This window comes from Mastigoproctus giganteus, chromosome 1 (assembly GCF_048544385.1).
Source record: "Mastigoproctus giganteus isolate SK-2022 chromosome 1, ASM4854438v1, whole genome shotgun sequence".
Lineage (NCBI taxonomy): Eukaryota > Metazoa > Arthropoda > Arachnida > Uropygi > Thelyphonidae > Mastigoproctus > Mastigoproctus giganteus.
In genome coordinates, this window is record NC_143575.1 from 90,952,264 (window position 1) to 90,969,411 (window position 17,148).

Consider the following 17,148-nt stretch of genomic DNA (forward strand, 5'->3'; position numbering starts at 1 on the left):
GCCATTTTCTGGAACAACCTTCCTTCATACGTATTTCCTGAAAATTAGTCAACAGAAGTTCAAGTCCAATGTCAACAAATATCTTCTTTCGTCTTCTCACCTCCAACCCATGCACGGTACTAAGTATTGTAGGTTCTAATACCTCTCTTGTTTGGAGTGTTTCATTAAAAAACAAAAAAAAAAAAAAAAGCACAATTCTTCCCGGACAGTACACTGAAGTGGGTTCGCAAATCATCAGGGATGGGTTTAATTCTGTCAGAGACGAAAGGAATTTTTAAATGTCTCTTCGACTAGTGTTGTAATCTTAGGCGGAGAGAGGGATTTTATTCTCTTCCTATGAGATTTTTCTTGTGCACAACGTTCAAATCGACTGTGAACACACACACACAAACACGACGAAGGCCATGTGCAACGGAACTAAAATGTTTGAAAATCACATTACAAAACAAGGGTGACATCAGTGTGGTTAGCGGAGAGAAAAAAACAATTTTAGGCTTAAGGTGAGAGCTAGCCTAAAGGGGACAACAGTTTATTTATAAAGTAAATTCATTATTTTATGATAATTCTTGTGATTTGATCTAAATTTGATTTACAATTTGGCATCTGTGCATTTTATTGTCATTCAACTTATCTGGATCAATCTGTAAAGTGTTGAAATGCTTTATGGCGTTTCCCGGGAACATCCCTCTTAATGAGTCTAATTTGTTCATCATCCCGAGCGGGAGTTGCTCGTTCTGGCAGTTTATATTTCTTGGTTTTGAGAGCGAGATGATGTCTTCCACGGATGTCGCATCAATCCAGCTAGTTAGCAGGTTAGAAGTGTTAACATGTTCTTTCTGCGGACAGTGAGCTTCCAGGGTCATGCCTAAATATAACAACGAATATCGAGATGGTGAACGGGTTAAGTCACCGCAGAATCCAATATTCCATCATTAGAAATTTGTTTTGATGGGAGGCAGGTAGAGAGGACAGATTTCGGTGGCATAAAGAGTTATAGATGTGGCATCTCTCAATGTACGAGTATTTACCAATCAGCTGGATATTGTGGCAGCATACGCGTTCTTGGTGGATGGCTCAGAATACAGCATAAGTATTTTTCTTAGTCTTAGGTATGTATGGGTTGAAACTGTTCGAATTTGTTCACTTTGACAACAAATCTGGATGTCACTACTAAACTTCCTCTTCGTGATTGTCATGTGTACTGACTTCGCGTTGCTTAATTGGAGTCCAGCTGGCAGTAGATAGGCAATTAGTTGTTTATCTGTAAACAGGTTTCATTATTAATTGCATGAATCGGTTTAAGATCGTTTGAAAAGATGAAGAATTTAAGATCATCCGCGTAGCAGCTGAAGTTTCGATTTATTGCTAGGAATGGTTCTAGCAGGACTGCGAAGAGCGTTTACGACATCGTCCCATCCTGGGGCATACCCCTCTTTGCAATGATTTTCCAGTAGATGGATTAAATATAATTAACTGTCTCCGTTGTAGCAAAAACTCCAGGATGCTGACTATTTGATTTGATGCCTTTTTGTTGTTGTAAGGTATTAGGCGCATCAGCAACTTGGACCATATTGCGCAATTTTATTGACAATTGTCCCGCAATTTTTATTGCGGGACAATTGTCAATGCAATTTTTATGTCAGTAAAAATTGCGTTTGTTCTATTGTCGATGTGCCTGTTTTATGGATGAAAAACACGATTTTTTTGGGAGATAAAACCATGCTACTCTCGCTTGAGACTAACTCAGCCACGTTTTCTTACGTCATTGACGGGATTCGAACTCAAGTCTTTTTCACCCGGTGTGGGAGGTCGAAAATTCTACTAATTGTGCTACCCGCGCGGTCCCTAAGATTGTAAAAGCAGGAATGAAACATTATCATAAGCAGATTTAATATAAAAAAAAAAAGATAATATCCAAGTGGGCTCTGTCATTTAAGACTGTCTGCGCGGGTAGCACAGTGGTATTCGATCCTTCTGTCAGGTCTACGGTACGGTCACCAAGTAGGGTTTTATTCCGTTTGCATGGGGTTGTCACCATTCCATGAGCTGCAAGTTTTTGCACACAAGCTGGCGAATCCGCATAAGAAGGGCTTATATGAACATCCATCGACTTTTTCCAGCAACAACGTGCAGTAAATTTTGAGCGAGCTGAACTTGATAATTTCTTCGGGCTTAAGTGAGAAAGACCAGAAAAGCTATGGAAAACGAGGCCTTTAGAGCATTTTATAGATTCGGCTTTTATCTGGATTATTAAATCTTTTGTTGCATAATTTGCAAATATTATTCAAACTACCACTGGATATTTTACTTATTTTCCCCATTTGATGTGATATAATAGATTACTTTAATGACAAATTCCTTTTTACTTTATATGCAAAGTACTGTTTCCTTCGTCAGAGAAGATAATGCTGTAGGATCCCCAGGAATTATTCAGGGATAATCCATTTGCCTTGCCTTGATGACCTCGGTGATCTACCTTGACAATACTCAAAGTCTCAAAAGCAATAAATGGACAAGCTTGCACTTTGAAAAAGTTATAAATTAAAAAAAAATTACCATTATGTCAGATAAATGTCTGATGGTTGCATTAGGCTACGTATGGGAAGGTCATCTCAACATCTACCAATTCAAAAACGCATAACACACGTAAGTTTCAACGAGTTTAAAAACATGAAAAAATATCACCAATTAAGTACGAAAAAAAGAATATATATATGTCAAAATCAACCATTGATTGTGGTTGCAATTGATCGAATGAGAGCGATTAATATCAGCCAAGCAGCGCTCCTTCTGATGGTTTAGATCAAGTTTCACGGATGGTCAGAAAAAGTGGCATTATGTTTTAATGCAGCAAAATGCAAGGCCTTATACTAGGGAAATAGCAGCCCTAAATAACTTATACACTTGGTGAGGTCGAATTTAGAACAGGAGAGGAAGAAAGAGATTTTGGGAGTTTGATACTGGCACATGTGAAGTTCTCCAAGCAGTGCAGACACGTGATAAATCTCCAATAAGGCCTATGGTCCTATTGGAGATTTAGGGATGCTCACAGAGGAAAGATTTCAAATATGTGAGACAGAGGGGACCTGATTTAGGTTTATAAATACTAATACTAATGCCAATTATGGAATGAAATGGAAACACATCAAAGGCTGACCCTTGTGGCAAAACCATCTGTGACCTTAATGCTTCAGAAATTCATTTTTCAATATCGATGGTTTAGTGTCAAACAACGTTAACTACAAAATTACATTTTTGTTTTGAGACAACTTTATTTTTACTTTATACAAATAACAATGCATGTGATGTCATAGAACTGTATGTCTCTAGAACTTTACAAATTAGCTTGCGCTATAAGCACATTTCCAGTAAACCAAGGAAATATCAAATGACTTTTTCTTCGTTAATTAAAAAACGTTTACTACAAAATGATTTTGTACGCATAAACTATCTGGTCATCGGCCCCTGAGAACAAAATCAAGGCTTTCTTAGGCGTGAAATACTGGCTCTTGAGATGGCTAAATAGGATTGCCGGGACACTGTTCACCATTTCAAGAGCGGTCTTGTATGCTAATCGTGACATCACACCCTGGATGCAAATCATCATTACAAGAAACATAATAACTTTGGCAAAGTTATTAACAGAGAGAGACCAGATGGGTCTAAAGCTGAAAATTGCTTTCGGATGACGCGATGGAGAATAAACTGGAAAGAACCAAGACTCAAATGTGACATGACTCAGTTAGACTCTCTGGGAAGATTCTTCCCAGCAAACATTGTTAGGTTTTTTAATTATTTAAACATTGATCCAGGAAAACTATGTAAGATAAGATATACAGGAAAGAAATCCTGTATATTAGGGTCTTCTTTTGTAAATATCAGGATCGCCCTAATAATAGTTAGGGTGAAATTGCGTGTGTTCTCTGGTCGATTTGCCTGTTTTCTGGACGAAAAAAAACCCAGTTTCTGGGGAGAATAACCTTGCTATCTACACCTGAGACCGACTAACTCAGCCACGGAGTGAAAAAAGCCCATTAAAGTTCCTCGCGTCATCAACGGGATTCGGACCTGGGCCTTTTCCACTCTGTGTGGGGGAGGATAGTTACGGTACCACTGTACTACTAGCGCAGATTGGGTGTCTCAAAAGAGAAACAAACAGATAATAATAATAACAACAACAACAACAATAATAATAATAATAATAATCCTAAGATAAAGTGGAAAAAATAAACACAACGTGCATTACCTAATGCTGACGTTGCACATTACTAGACTGAACTAGATCTCAGAATGGTCCATTCTGTGTTCGGCAGGGTCTTCATAAAGCGACATAAGTGAACCTATGCAATGGATTTTTCTGGAGATATACGTACAAGGATACAATTGTTTTATTCGGGAAAAGTAATGAAATTGAAATATTTTGCTATCTTTTATCGCGAGCTTTTAAAACAGTGTATTTATATATCTGAAGTAATATCCACCCCTTACATTTGAATGCCTTATTCACATTACAGCTGTATACTTAAATCTGTACTCTGGACAGCTGGCTATCCGAACTATCCAAAACCATTAAGTTACCAAAATCGATGAGGGTTTTGCGTGCAGTGCCATAATGCGGCATTTTCAACAGGATGTAGCGCAGCTTTATCGTAGGAAACTTTCACGAGTTTAGTTTTTATTGTTCTCTTGAGTCCACTAAGCTAGTCTTTGGTCAATGAGGGCGTGGCCACAATGCTGCAATTAGGCACCTTTCCTCGTCTATCCGAAAGCGCCTCTTGTTGACACATCTCACGCACACCCCTTAAGACTTGTTATGACTTAAGAAGTTGGTTAGCAAATTGTTGCATGCAGAGAGAGAGAGAGAGAGAGAGAGAGAAGCACCGATTACATGTATTTCATAGTGACGTAAACCTCCACCCAATAATATTTTAGGCAATGAATTTTTCACACAAATCGTTATCGTTTTGTCATATATCAATAATCATTTCTTTAATTCGATGAAAAGCATTTCTTTATAGAGATTTCCTGTAACAAATTATCATCACCGTTGTGAGGCCTAAATTTCTGTATTTGGGATCAGATGGTCGTTCTAATCCATTTTTCACCACTGTAACACCAAATTCGCTTGTTCCGAAATTCCTCTGAGGCTGAGAGCAGATTTAAAAAGATTAATATAACTGCCTAAGGTCTGTCGATTTTAATTCTAAATAAAGATTACTGTACAGTATGTTATAGTTTCTTTCACTACACGCTTCTATTGCTGAGATAAATTACATTAAATTAAGTGAGCAATTCTTGAAGAATGGGTTAGGTAATACAACAGAAGTAAGAGTTGAATTTAGGAAAGATTTATATTCACCTAAAAGTAGTTGTGATAAAAAAGATAACTTTTGTTTGTTTGTTAGCTTGAAATCTCTATAGCAACCATAGAAATTTTGGTTTCGATCTGACAATTTATTATTTTTTCTAGCGCTGAATGAAGTGAAGTGTCGCAATGGATAAAGTGGAATACAGATCAATGATTCGGTTCCTCTTTCTGCAAGGAAAACACCTAAAACATTCTAGAAAGAAATGGTCGCTGAATGGAGAAGATTGCCCAGGTTACAGAGTTGTTGTACTTCGGTATAAAAAATTCAAATGTTGAAGAAACTCAGTGCATGATAAAGAAATTCTAGGACGTCCAGCAACTGCTGTAACATAAGTGTTGCAAAAATTGAGGCGTTAATTCTGAAAGGTCGTTATGGCAATTAGATGAATTGTAGAATTCTTTAAGGTACCAATTTAATTGACTTAATAAATGGTAGCAATAGCTTAATTTTTAGTAATTAGGCACCTTTCCTCTTCCGCGTCGCATTTTTCGTGACCAATCAGATTTACTCGGCTAAGGTGTCCCCCAAGGATGTTTCACATCAAAAAAAGAGGTTACGGTGGCTCAGGAACACCAAAGAATATCAGGACGGGTCTATATACACCAATATAAAAACAACATGAGTCTATGCACCCATCCTAGTGAAGGCGGTGTAATGGTATGGGGGTTGTTTTCGTGGTGCACACTGAGCCCTCTAGAAACGTTTGAATGTCACAGATTACTTTCTAAAATTGTTTTCAGAAAGGTGCATCCCTTCTTGGTTGGAGTGTAATCATCTGCGAACGGGTTCTTCCATCACGATAATGAGCCATGTCACAAGGCCATACTTATATAGAAGTGGTTCTAGGACCATAAGTGTGAATTCAGTCTACTGTGGTGATCAATCCAGTTAACAAATCTCAATCTCTATACGATGGACAAAATAATGGAACACCTGCCATGAAAGTAGTAGTTTTTGTAATTGCTGTATGACGTGCAGTGATGTTTTTTTTTTACTGCCGCTTTGTTTAATGCATCCAAAAGCAACTGTATAGGGGAAAAAAAAAATTATATTAGGGTCACCTAGAAAGTTACTTCAACTACTCATGTGTATTGTGTTTGTAATTGCGTGTGTTGGTCGATTTGCCTGCTTTGCTCGACGAAACCCCCCAGTTTTTTTCGGGGAAAAACCTTGATGTCTACGCCTGAGACTAACTGTTTCCAAAGTGATGCCTACATTCATCAAGTATGAAAAACAAAATCTGACAATGAATCATTCCAGAAAATTGAAGATGAATGAAAGAGACTGCAGGACACTGAAAAGGACTGTAGTTTGAAAACAAAATATTTCAAAAAGATAATTGCAGAACTTAATGTGAGTTTCAGCAATCCAGTTTCCAGTAAAACAGTTCGGCGAGAATTTTATAAAGTTGAAATTTATGGCAGATCCACTATTACCAAGCCACTTGTTACTCATGATAATTTTAGAAAGAGATTACAGCGGCATAAGGGACATAAAAACTGGACCCCAGATGATTGGAAAGATATCAATTTTCAGATGAAGCATCATTCACACTTTTTCCTGCACAATTACCAGGTTTAAACGTTATCGAGTCACTGTGACTATTCTGGAGAGGAGAGTAAGAAGCAGATTTCCTCACTGAAGGAGCCTGAACCGTCTTCATAAAGAATAGTCCAATATTCCTCTTAAGACAGTTCACGATTTATTTGAATCTATTCCATGTAGAATATAATGTGTTTTAAAAGCAAATGGCCTAACACCCCCTGTTATTGAGCACCTGTGGGCTCATTTAGAGATCCGCGACCATCTAATTTGCAACTACTGTGAACATGAACAGCATACTTATGGAACACTGTTGACACCTCATTGAGTCCATGCCAGAAGAATCTAGGCTGTTCTGAAGGCTAAAGAGAATTCTACTTGATATTAGGTAGACACCTAATAAACTGGTCCACTTAATATATCCAGAATAATAAGTCATTTTACACTGTTTGGCCACTTTACTAGCACCATCGAAGTCTGATGAAAGCGCTTTAAAGCCGTGTAATACCATTGGTGACCAAATCGGTCACTAATGGTATAACACGGTAATAAACTGGTCCACTTAATATATCCAGAATAATAAGTCATTTTACACTGTTTGGCCACTTTACTAGCACCATCGAAGTCTGATGAAAGCGCTTTAAAGCCGTGTAATACCATTGGTGACCAAATCGGTCACTAATGGTATAACACGGTTCAGTGATAATGAGGAACTGACAGATTTTACGGACGTATAAAGCAGTATGACTATCGGTAAGCGTTCATCAGGTTCTACAGCAGAAAGGACGGCTGTGCCTGTCGAACGTTGAAAGTCTACTCTCATTCGAGTATTTAACGAATGGAAAAAAACACCTGGAAGGCATCCATGAAAAGATGCAACTGCGTCCTAAAAAATGGAAGGTGATACAGTGAGGTTCTCAATGTCCAGAGAGAATTATCGCGGAACCTCCGCATTTAATTCTGGACCATTATAAGGCAGTAGTAACCACACAAAAGTACCTTCAGAGAAGCCAGTGACCTCGGACACTAGCTGGAAAACAAAGCCACACTGGTGTCAGAAATACAAAGGATGGATGCAGGACTGGGAGCAAGTCATGTGATTCGGTTAGCCCCGATTAACGCTTTTCAGAACCAATGGTAAAGCGCACGTGTGGAGAAAAATCACATGAGGCACGAAAAGTAGTCTGTTTGCACCGACACACACATGTCGCTGGAGAAGTTGTAATCGTGTAAGACATGTTTTGTGATAAACCTTTGTTTACTTCTCCCCATACCACTCGAGCGCACTGAATGCCGGAGCATATCTGAACAGTTTTGAGGATCAGGAACATACAGCGATATTTCATATTTACCTCAATGGCCGGAGACAATTTGAAGATGATAATGCAACGATTCCACTGAGCATGTGTCAGATGAACTGAGGAAGTGTATTCGTTAGCATAATTTTCTACCTATGGTGCTGCAGCAATTCGCTAGAGTTTTGTTACATGTGTGGTCACTCTTGTGGATAGCACAGTTGGTATAATCACCGTCCTCCCCACACGGTGGAAAATACCCAAGTTTGAATCCTGTCAATGACGCCAAGAATTGTTATGGGTATTTTTCACAACATGGCTGAGTTAGATCTCAGGCAAGGGCAGCGTGGTTTCTCTCCCAGAAACTCGAATTTTTCGTTCAGCAAACCGACCACAGAACACTTTACAGATATTATATAGGCCGGAATAACGCCTAAGTTCCCGATGTGCCTAAAAACCCTACAGTATATGTGTTACATTATTCCTCGTGCTAATTTTTGACACCTCCTTCACTCGTCATGTTAGAGTAATGATTCCAACCAACGGCGGTATAACAGGTTGAATATCCGATTATTGGGATGCATATGTACCAGTCAATACATAAATTAAAAAAAAAAAGAAGACTCCTGAATACGAGAATGTCAAATGAAACTAATACACACTCAGAGTTGACAATGGATTGGATTTAAAACTAGCAACGCTACTGGAAAAAGCATATTGAGCCATAGACTATAAATTTTTGTAGTAGGGCATGTGTACTCATGCAGATAGTACATAACATTCTTTTTTCTTTAATAATCAGAACAATTAGCGACTGAAACTAGGAATAAGTGCAAAACCAGCAAAAGAACTATGCCATTCCCTGTTATTGCTTATTTTAAGGTTATGAGTATCCTTAATGGAAGAGATATAATTTGAATGTGAATTTTTTTTTTTGGAGGATAAAGTGGTTTTTTCTATTCGTTTAGGTATTCAATCGAATGGACGAACAAAGGAGGCCTGAACGCTCAGTTCCATAAAGAATACTTGAAAGAATTTACCGCCCACTTCCACAAACATATTATCAAACTAGTAGACCGAGCTATGCGTAAAGAAGATTTGAGTTCTCAAGGCCAAATTATAACAGAAATTCTTCAGCATTTGCACTCCTGTAAAAACTCCGAAAGGATATTTCAAGGAAGGGAGGTGGAGTTGGAGATACTTAGAAAATATATTCAAGGAGACTGTAATCAGCCGATTGCACTGCATGGTGAAGGAGGTTGTGGAAAGACTTCTCTTCTAGCAAAAGCTGCCAGCATGGTAAAAGTGTGGGCTCCTAGTGGAAGTCGCCCAATAATGGTGTTGAGATTTCTTGGTACCACCCCCGACAGTTCAACGGTGGTCCCAATGTTAACAAGTGTGTGCCATCAGATCTCATACAACTTGATTTTACCTTGGACAGACATTCCTGATGATCTGATTCCTTTGACAGCTTATCTGAAGAGACTGCTAATGCACGCGAGTAGAGAGCAGCCTCTTTATATCTTCCTGGATTCCGTTGACCAGATTGGAGGACCGAATGATGCTAACCGGTTGTCATGGTTACCCACTCGTCTGCCTCCGTATGTAAAGTTGGTAGTGTCGGCTGTGTCGGAAGGAGATTGCACGGAGTACTGGATGTTAAAGAAGGTGCTGATGAACGATGATCTGTTTATTGAGGTGAAATCTTTGGGTTTTGATTTGGCAGAATACGTCATACAACAATGGCTGGCACAAAACAACAGGGATCTGAACACGTACCAGTGGAAAGTCGTCCGCAATGCCATCTCTAAGTGCACGTTGCCCATTTTCGTGAAATTAGTGTTCGCTGATGTTATTAGATGGAAGTCCTACTCAAGAGCTTATGAGACTACTCTTGCATATACCGTGAACGATAGCATTATGAAGCTGTTGGAAAGGATCGAATTACAGCACGGTAAGACTCTGGTTGCGCACGCTCTTTCATATATTACCGCAGCTAAGAGTGGACTCAGCGAATCAGAGCTGGAGGATCTTATTTCTCTCGATGACACTGTTCTGGACGACGTATACCAGTATCATCTACCGCCCGTTAGGCGTATTCCTCCTTTACTGTGGACTCGAATTCGACGTGATCTTCCAAATTATTTATCGGAGCGAGAAGCTGACGGGGTAAGCGTTCTCAACTGGTACCACAGGCAGTTCCGGGATGCAGCCATTGAGCGATATTTCAAGGTTTCCAATACCTTAAAGTATTTCCATTCTTCCATTGCGGATTATTTCCTCGGGATCTGGGGCGGAGGAAAACCCAAACCTTTCAAATATACAGAGATTCAAAGACATCGCTTTGGTCTTAAAGATAGGGAAGGTGAAGCTGACAGAAAGGTGCCTTTACAGCCGTTAGTCTTCCACAGTGCAGATGGTAGAAGCGTTAGGTATAACCTGCGAAAATTCGGTGAACTGACTTTTCACCTTGTGCGATCCGATCGATTTCAAGATCTTTTTGATAACGTGATTTTCAACTACCAGTGGCTTCACAGCAAGTTAAGCAGTTGTCCGCTACAGGCAGTGTTGGCTGATTTCGAAGATGCTAGTGCCCATCTAGATGACAGAAATATAATCAAGGAGATCCAGCTGGTGGCGGATGCTATAAGACTCGGTGGTGCTGTGTTAAGTGAGTATCCCAATATGCTTGCCTCCGAGATTATTGGCAGACTTCTGCCATTGAAGCACAGTCAAAAGAAAGTTGCAGGACTCATTGATCAGTGCGACACGTTAGGTGTACAACAGTGTGCATTGCTGCCAGCATTCCATTTTCTTCACACGCCGGGAGGACCTCTGAAGTATTCCCTGGAAGGTCACGAGTTTGCTATCTTTGGATTTACTTTAACCTCTGATCTCCGTTTTGTACTCTCAGTTTCTAATCGATTTTTGATGTTTGATCTCTCAACGGGTGAGGTAACGAGAGATATCAATCCAAACATCCAGGGTATAATGCAAACCCTATCAATGAGCGCTGATGACAAATTTGCAGCATCATTCACTAATTACAACGAAGTTTTGGTTTTAAATATGCTGTCTGGGGATGTGCAGAGTATAAAACCTATTGCTGAACATGAAGACTTTCCTATAATTGGTGTCCAAGCCATGGAGAAAGTAGTCGTGGCATGGTCCACCAAGCACTGGAACGTATATGATGTCAACTCAGATGTTCTCCTCGAAAGCCATTTATTAGAAGAAGAAAACATGAAAATCGTAGCCATCCGATATACGAATTCGTCCGAATACCATGTGGCCTTGGAGGTGCCCAAGGACGACGAGTCCGGGTACCACATTCTTCGATCGACCTTTGACGATGTGATGCTGTCAGATTTGGAATTTTGTGGAGGACTTTGTTATACCTCCGACAAGGACGTCATCTTCGTCAGTAATCGAAACAATGAACAGAGATTTGATGTAATGAGGTACAGAAAAAAGAAGGAAGGTTGGATTGAAGAGTATGTGATACATCGCGGGCTGCTGAAAATTCTGTGTTTGACTTTGTCCCCTTGTTCTCAATATTTGATAGCCATTCTGGCAATGGAATTCATACTATGGCATCTGGAAAACAAGAAGTGCATCCAGCTACCTCTTCCGCATGGGGTGAGGAACATATCCATTAAGGCGTTCCAGTCTCAGAGCTCCTTAGCCTTGACTCAACACAACCAGTTTGCAATTGGTGGCGTAAGGAAAAGTCTTTACGTATGGGACATGCGAAATGGCACACTGGTAAAAGAGGTGGATGCACACTTCGCTCGAATATTACAGCTTCGTCCTCTAGTGATTGACGATTTCAATGGGGTTGTCTCCTCATCCATCGACAGATCAGTGAAAGTATGGAATATACGGAACATCTTTGAACAGGTGCATGTCATTGATCGGATGGAGATGGCTATTGACTCTATCTGTATTGCTAAGAAGGAGGATATAGCGATTGTAGTGACACGCAACAGTGTCGGAGTATGGAGCATCAGGACTGGAAAGCTATGGGCTAAGCTTGCTGATAATCCTGTAGGAGCCATTGTGACTCATGCAGTAATCACCAGCTGCGGACGTTTCGTAGTCAGCGCTGAGACGGGCAATCTGGTTATGTGGAATCTCGAAGCTGGTGCTGTGGTTTCTAGGGAACCTCAGCCAAATCTCAAACAACTTTTACTGGCTCCTGATGATTCGATGGTTGTTGTTATTGCTGACGAAGGCACAGGAAATGCATTATGCATAGCACGAAACATACCGGATGGATCGGTTGCTTACTCGTTCAGCTTCCCTTTCGTCACTTTAAAAACAGTAGTGATAACGAACGGTGGTGTCTATCTGGTACTTATAAGTGTCGACAGAGGAAGAGAATGTCTTATGGTGTACGAAGCAAAAACAGGAGAATTCGTTCATAAAATACCAATGAAAATCAGCAGCATTAAAGGGTTCAAACGGATGATTCCTTTTCCTGCTAAAAGCTACTTCGTAGCCATCATTGGAGCAGACAAATCGTATATTATTGATGTGAAGAACAGAAAACTTATAAAAGCTCTGAAGAAATGGAATGGTTCCTGCACTCGCGATGGGCGACTGGGACTTTACGCTCCACCTCAGGGAGGATTGGAGATAATTGAACTCCGTCATGGTGCCACCGTACGTGTACTTATTCCTCCAATGAGTGAAGGAGTGTGGAGTGTCGAGGCAAAATTCACCAATTCTAACGAGCACGTCATCTATTATCACAGTGGACGAAGAAGTATCAGCTTATTTCGAGTATCAGACGGACAACAGTTGGCTAACTACAAACTATCCGCAGAAACCAGTGCTATAGAAAGTACTCCAGATGGATATTCAGTGGTGGTGGGTGGTGAAGATGGAAGTTTCATAGTGCTGGCTATCGTTGATCCCAAAATGCCTGCCACTAGGCGAAGACTGGAAGCGCTACCAAGTCGCTCCAGCGAACCTGTTAGGATGTCGGGGATGTCATTCAAAGCTGCTGTCCAAATGGCATCAAGGGCTGCCAGAATGCGGCAAGGTATGTATGCAGATAATGATACATCTCGCGTCTGTTCAGTGTCGTAAGGTACGTATTCATATATCTTCCTGTATAAGCACTTAATAGAGAAAAACAGCAGCAGAAAGGATTTTTAAAAAAAAACATTGATTCTGATCACAGTTTCTGGCTTCCATCACCTAATACCTCAGAATATATATTTGAAACAACTGTCAGATCACGAAGATGCTGACCACTTGCCGAAGTAGATCAGGCTTCCTTTTATAGATTGTGGCTTCCGTCCTGTTACCGTAGAAGCTAAAGAATGACAAATAATTCACGATGTGAATGTGTCAATAGGACATTTAGGATGCATGTTGGAACTGGTACAATGAAACATAGATTAAGGCTATTTGATGTTGTATCTTCAAATTGTAAGTTTTTTTTCAGTTGTTAAGGATTTCGGAAGTAGTACGCCATGCTACTTAAGGAATGCTATGTCATGATATAATAGTGGTTTAAAATATATATGTATATATTGTGTTAGAGTATACCATAGTTTAAGGGGGGGGGATAATAATGTTTGGACATACGGTTAAAAATTAATTGTCACCATGCTGATGGAATTGTCTTGCGTCTCAGCTACAGTTCTAACACTGAGGCCAACATCTCTGATAATTATACTAATCTATTCATAATAAGAATTCAAAGATTATGGATAACGAAGATGATAAAGGCAGACGAGAAGTGAACGTGGTTTATCCTCAGGTGCAGATACAACGAAGGGCAGCTAGCCCCGAATCAATTTTACACATAAGGTGTGTACAAGGCATTAAAAAGAAATTTAACTCCAACTATTCAAATATCATTTCATAGCCTTGGATAATCATGTCTTAATTATGCAACCAGTAAATAAAACCAAGTAATTTAGTTAATAACTAGCCCGACAGGTGGCAGAACACAACTTTTTTTATTTGAATTTTCATACACGCACGCGTTCAAATGGAAAATTTTATGAGGCGAAACGCTCATTAATAAACTTATAATTAAATATGTTTATGACATTATATGCATGTAATAAAGAGGAACGGCTTTCTGTTGCTTAAGTCCATTTTAAACACGTGTTTTAAATAAGGAGAAAAAAGATCCGAGTAATTTTAAGCATAAATTGTAATTTTGCTATAAAATTATAGTAACTTAGTTAATTTTAGCTAACAGGATATTGTTCCCTAGTTGACATGACAGATATTATTTTAAAAATACTGTGCTGCCATCTAGTAAAGGAGAAAGATTTTAAATCAACAAAACTAGCGATTACTGCGCTGTTAACTGTGTTCAACAATTTTTCAGTCCTTGGAGAAAACCACTTTTACTTCTTCAAATAAAAGAAAAAGGAAATCTAAAATTTCAGTTCTTATATTTTCCAAATTCAACCGAAATTTTCATGACAAAATTTTATTATATATAACACTGTAAATTCATCGATATTTTGATATAACTTTGAAAAACAAAATGAAAAAGAAATTCAGTAACAAACTTTAAAAAAAAAAAAATTAATAGAACGCTGCTGCTAATAGTACTGAATTCAGACCTGCCTCACTAATGAAGATTTTATAAACTTCCAGGAGGACTTGAAGGTGTTTTCTAATATCTGATTAGAAATTGTAATTTTAAATAATAACTCAAGCATTTCATCAACAGTTAGAAAGAGCCTTTGAACATTTTATCAATAACTAACACCCTTAAGATTAAAAAAAAATGAATCAGAATGAAGTAACTCCATGTGCCAAGAAGCCCAGCGAACACCCTTAATACTGCAGAAGCTGAAAATACTCATGTGACACATTCTGAATAATTTTTTGAAGGCTAACTTTTTTTTAAAGTGTTATCAGGTGTTCAAATAACTTCATAGTTTGTGTAATCTGGTCATTCAACAGGAAATGCTCGTCATATTAATCATTCCAGAATACGTAAAGGATGTTTTTAGTGTTATACTGTATGGAATTGTAAATTCAGTCTTAATTAGATAGTTACTATAGATTGTTTATAGATAATTATTTTGTTATATCCCATTTTTAGAGGAAAAAAATCAGAGCACTTGATAGCTTGTTGGATCTATCCAGTAATCAATGGTTAATAAAGTTGTACATATGTGTCCCTGAGTCCATAAATATTTGTCCAAAGTTCATAATACCATAAAAAAAAAAGAGAAGACCACTATTTATGTGGAGAACAGCTCCATCAGGTGTTTATACTTTTAACACTCGAAGTAACCAGCTCTATGACCGGATGAAATAATTCATTCCTCCACTCCATTGCCATTGGTCTCCACTTCCAGGTAATTTTGAAGAACTGTGTCATAGACATTGTCCTTCGCAACACCCCATTCAAAAAAATCAGGAGTTAAGCGAAGAAAATTTGAGACCACCATAGTGGCTCGTCCACCCAACACTGTTGAGTCTCTAACTATAGTGGAGAAATTCAATAGGCATTTGAAGGTCATTCTTTAGCTGCCCTCTTCTCGATCAATTGTTTATGTAAGCAGTGCATTTCATACACATGGGTTATCGATGAGAAGGAGTGGTTTTATAAGGTGGATGCATCGCGGATTAGCTAATGAATAACCTTTAACTGCCTATAGATATTCTCCATATTGTAACAACTGCTATTGAAGGTTCGTACATCGACATGAAAGATATATCAAGATAAGGTGTCCTATCACATTCTATGAATGGCATTATGCAAATAAATGTGTGCTAAACATTTAATTTTAGCTGTGCAAGATGCAACATAATGGGTAGGTTACAAGTACATTCTCCGATCTTCAAGTTCACTCGTCGACATCAGCGCAACAGCTCAAACGGAAAGCTACTTGGGCAGTGCAGAGATATTTTTCTAGTTTCCAGAAATGTTGTTTTTCAATTCTGCAACACGTTATTTGGTAAGGCACATACACGTTAGAAACCTATTTACAATGGGACGACTTTTCAGCCAAAATTACATAAAAATAAAATAAAATAAATGAAAAATAAATTAACACAATTAATGCACACATAACTGAAATGAGATATTTAAAATTATAAAAATATAAATACAAGGTTAATCCAAAAATATCTACAAAAATGAATCAAACATTATGTAGTATACTCATTAAGAGATCGAGCTAGCTGTAATACAGCAGTTAGGACAAAAAAAACTCCTTTAATCCCTTGCAGATGGAACTTTAAACGAAAAAAAAATCAATCAGAAACAAGTACACATATTGTAAAAAAAAAAAAAAAAAAAATCTTAGTGAAAATGCAATTAGGAATAAAACTATTTAGCAAATCTGTGTCCAGATGATGATGGGTATAAAATAAAGTGCCCTCATCAAACTATAATGTGTCCTCTGGCCACTGCTCATCAACCTCTCCCCGAACGAGAAATTGGAGTACAGTACATACTCAAGACTTTTTGTAGAAGCAACATTTCGAAGGCCTTGGACTTCGGAGATCGCGTACAGGAAGTCCGTTAAAGCCAGATTTAGATCCAATTGCATCTCATGCTAAATCTTACTGTCCGTTAAACTCGAAAGAAATACTTATGATAGTCGCCGCAGCTGCTAGAATATTATGAGAAAGTGCAGTACTATGAATAAAATAATAATAATAAACATTAAATTTAATAAATAAACTGACTAAAGTTTACTAAAAGTTTCAAAAGCTCTCGAGTACCCTTTCTGAAGATTCATCTTAATGTTTGAAAATGATGCAAGAAAGCAAGCTTATGAAGCATCAACCAAAAATAAATAAATAAATAACCACATCACTTGTCCATCCCCCCAAATAATTTGTTTAGTTCTCCCCTGAATTACTCAAACTACCAGCTTCCACAATAAGAGATAATTCCCTACTGATGTCTGAGAAGCTCGGTAGGTTGATAAAAGGTGATGGTTAGG

At 38.5% G+C, this 17,148-nt stretch overlaps 1 protein-coding gene across 1 annotated transcript in view; it reads left to right on the plus strand.

Moving 5' to 3' along the window:
• The window catches only part of LOC150090986 (NACHT and WD repeat domain-containing protein 2), a 113,714-nt gene that overhangs the window by 75,847 nt on the left and 20,719 nt on the right, over positions 1 to 17,148 (plus strand). The window contains exon 7 of the mRNA XM_090379506.1: positions 9,175 to 13,253. Coding sequence (XP_090235632.1) covers positions 9,175 to 13,253 — 4,079 coding nt within the window. The remainder of the gene's footprint in view (positions 1 to 9,174; positions 13,254 to 17,148) is intronic.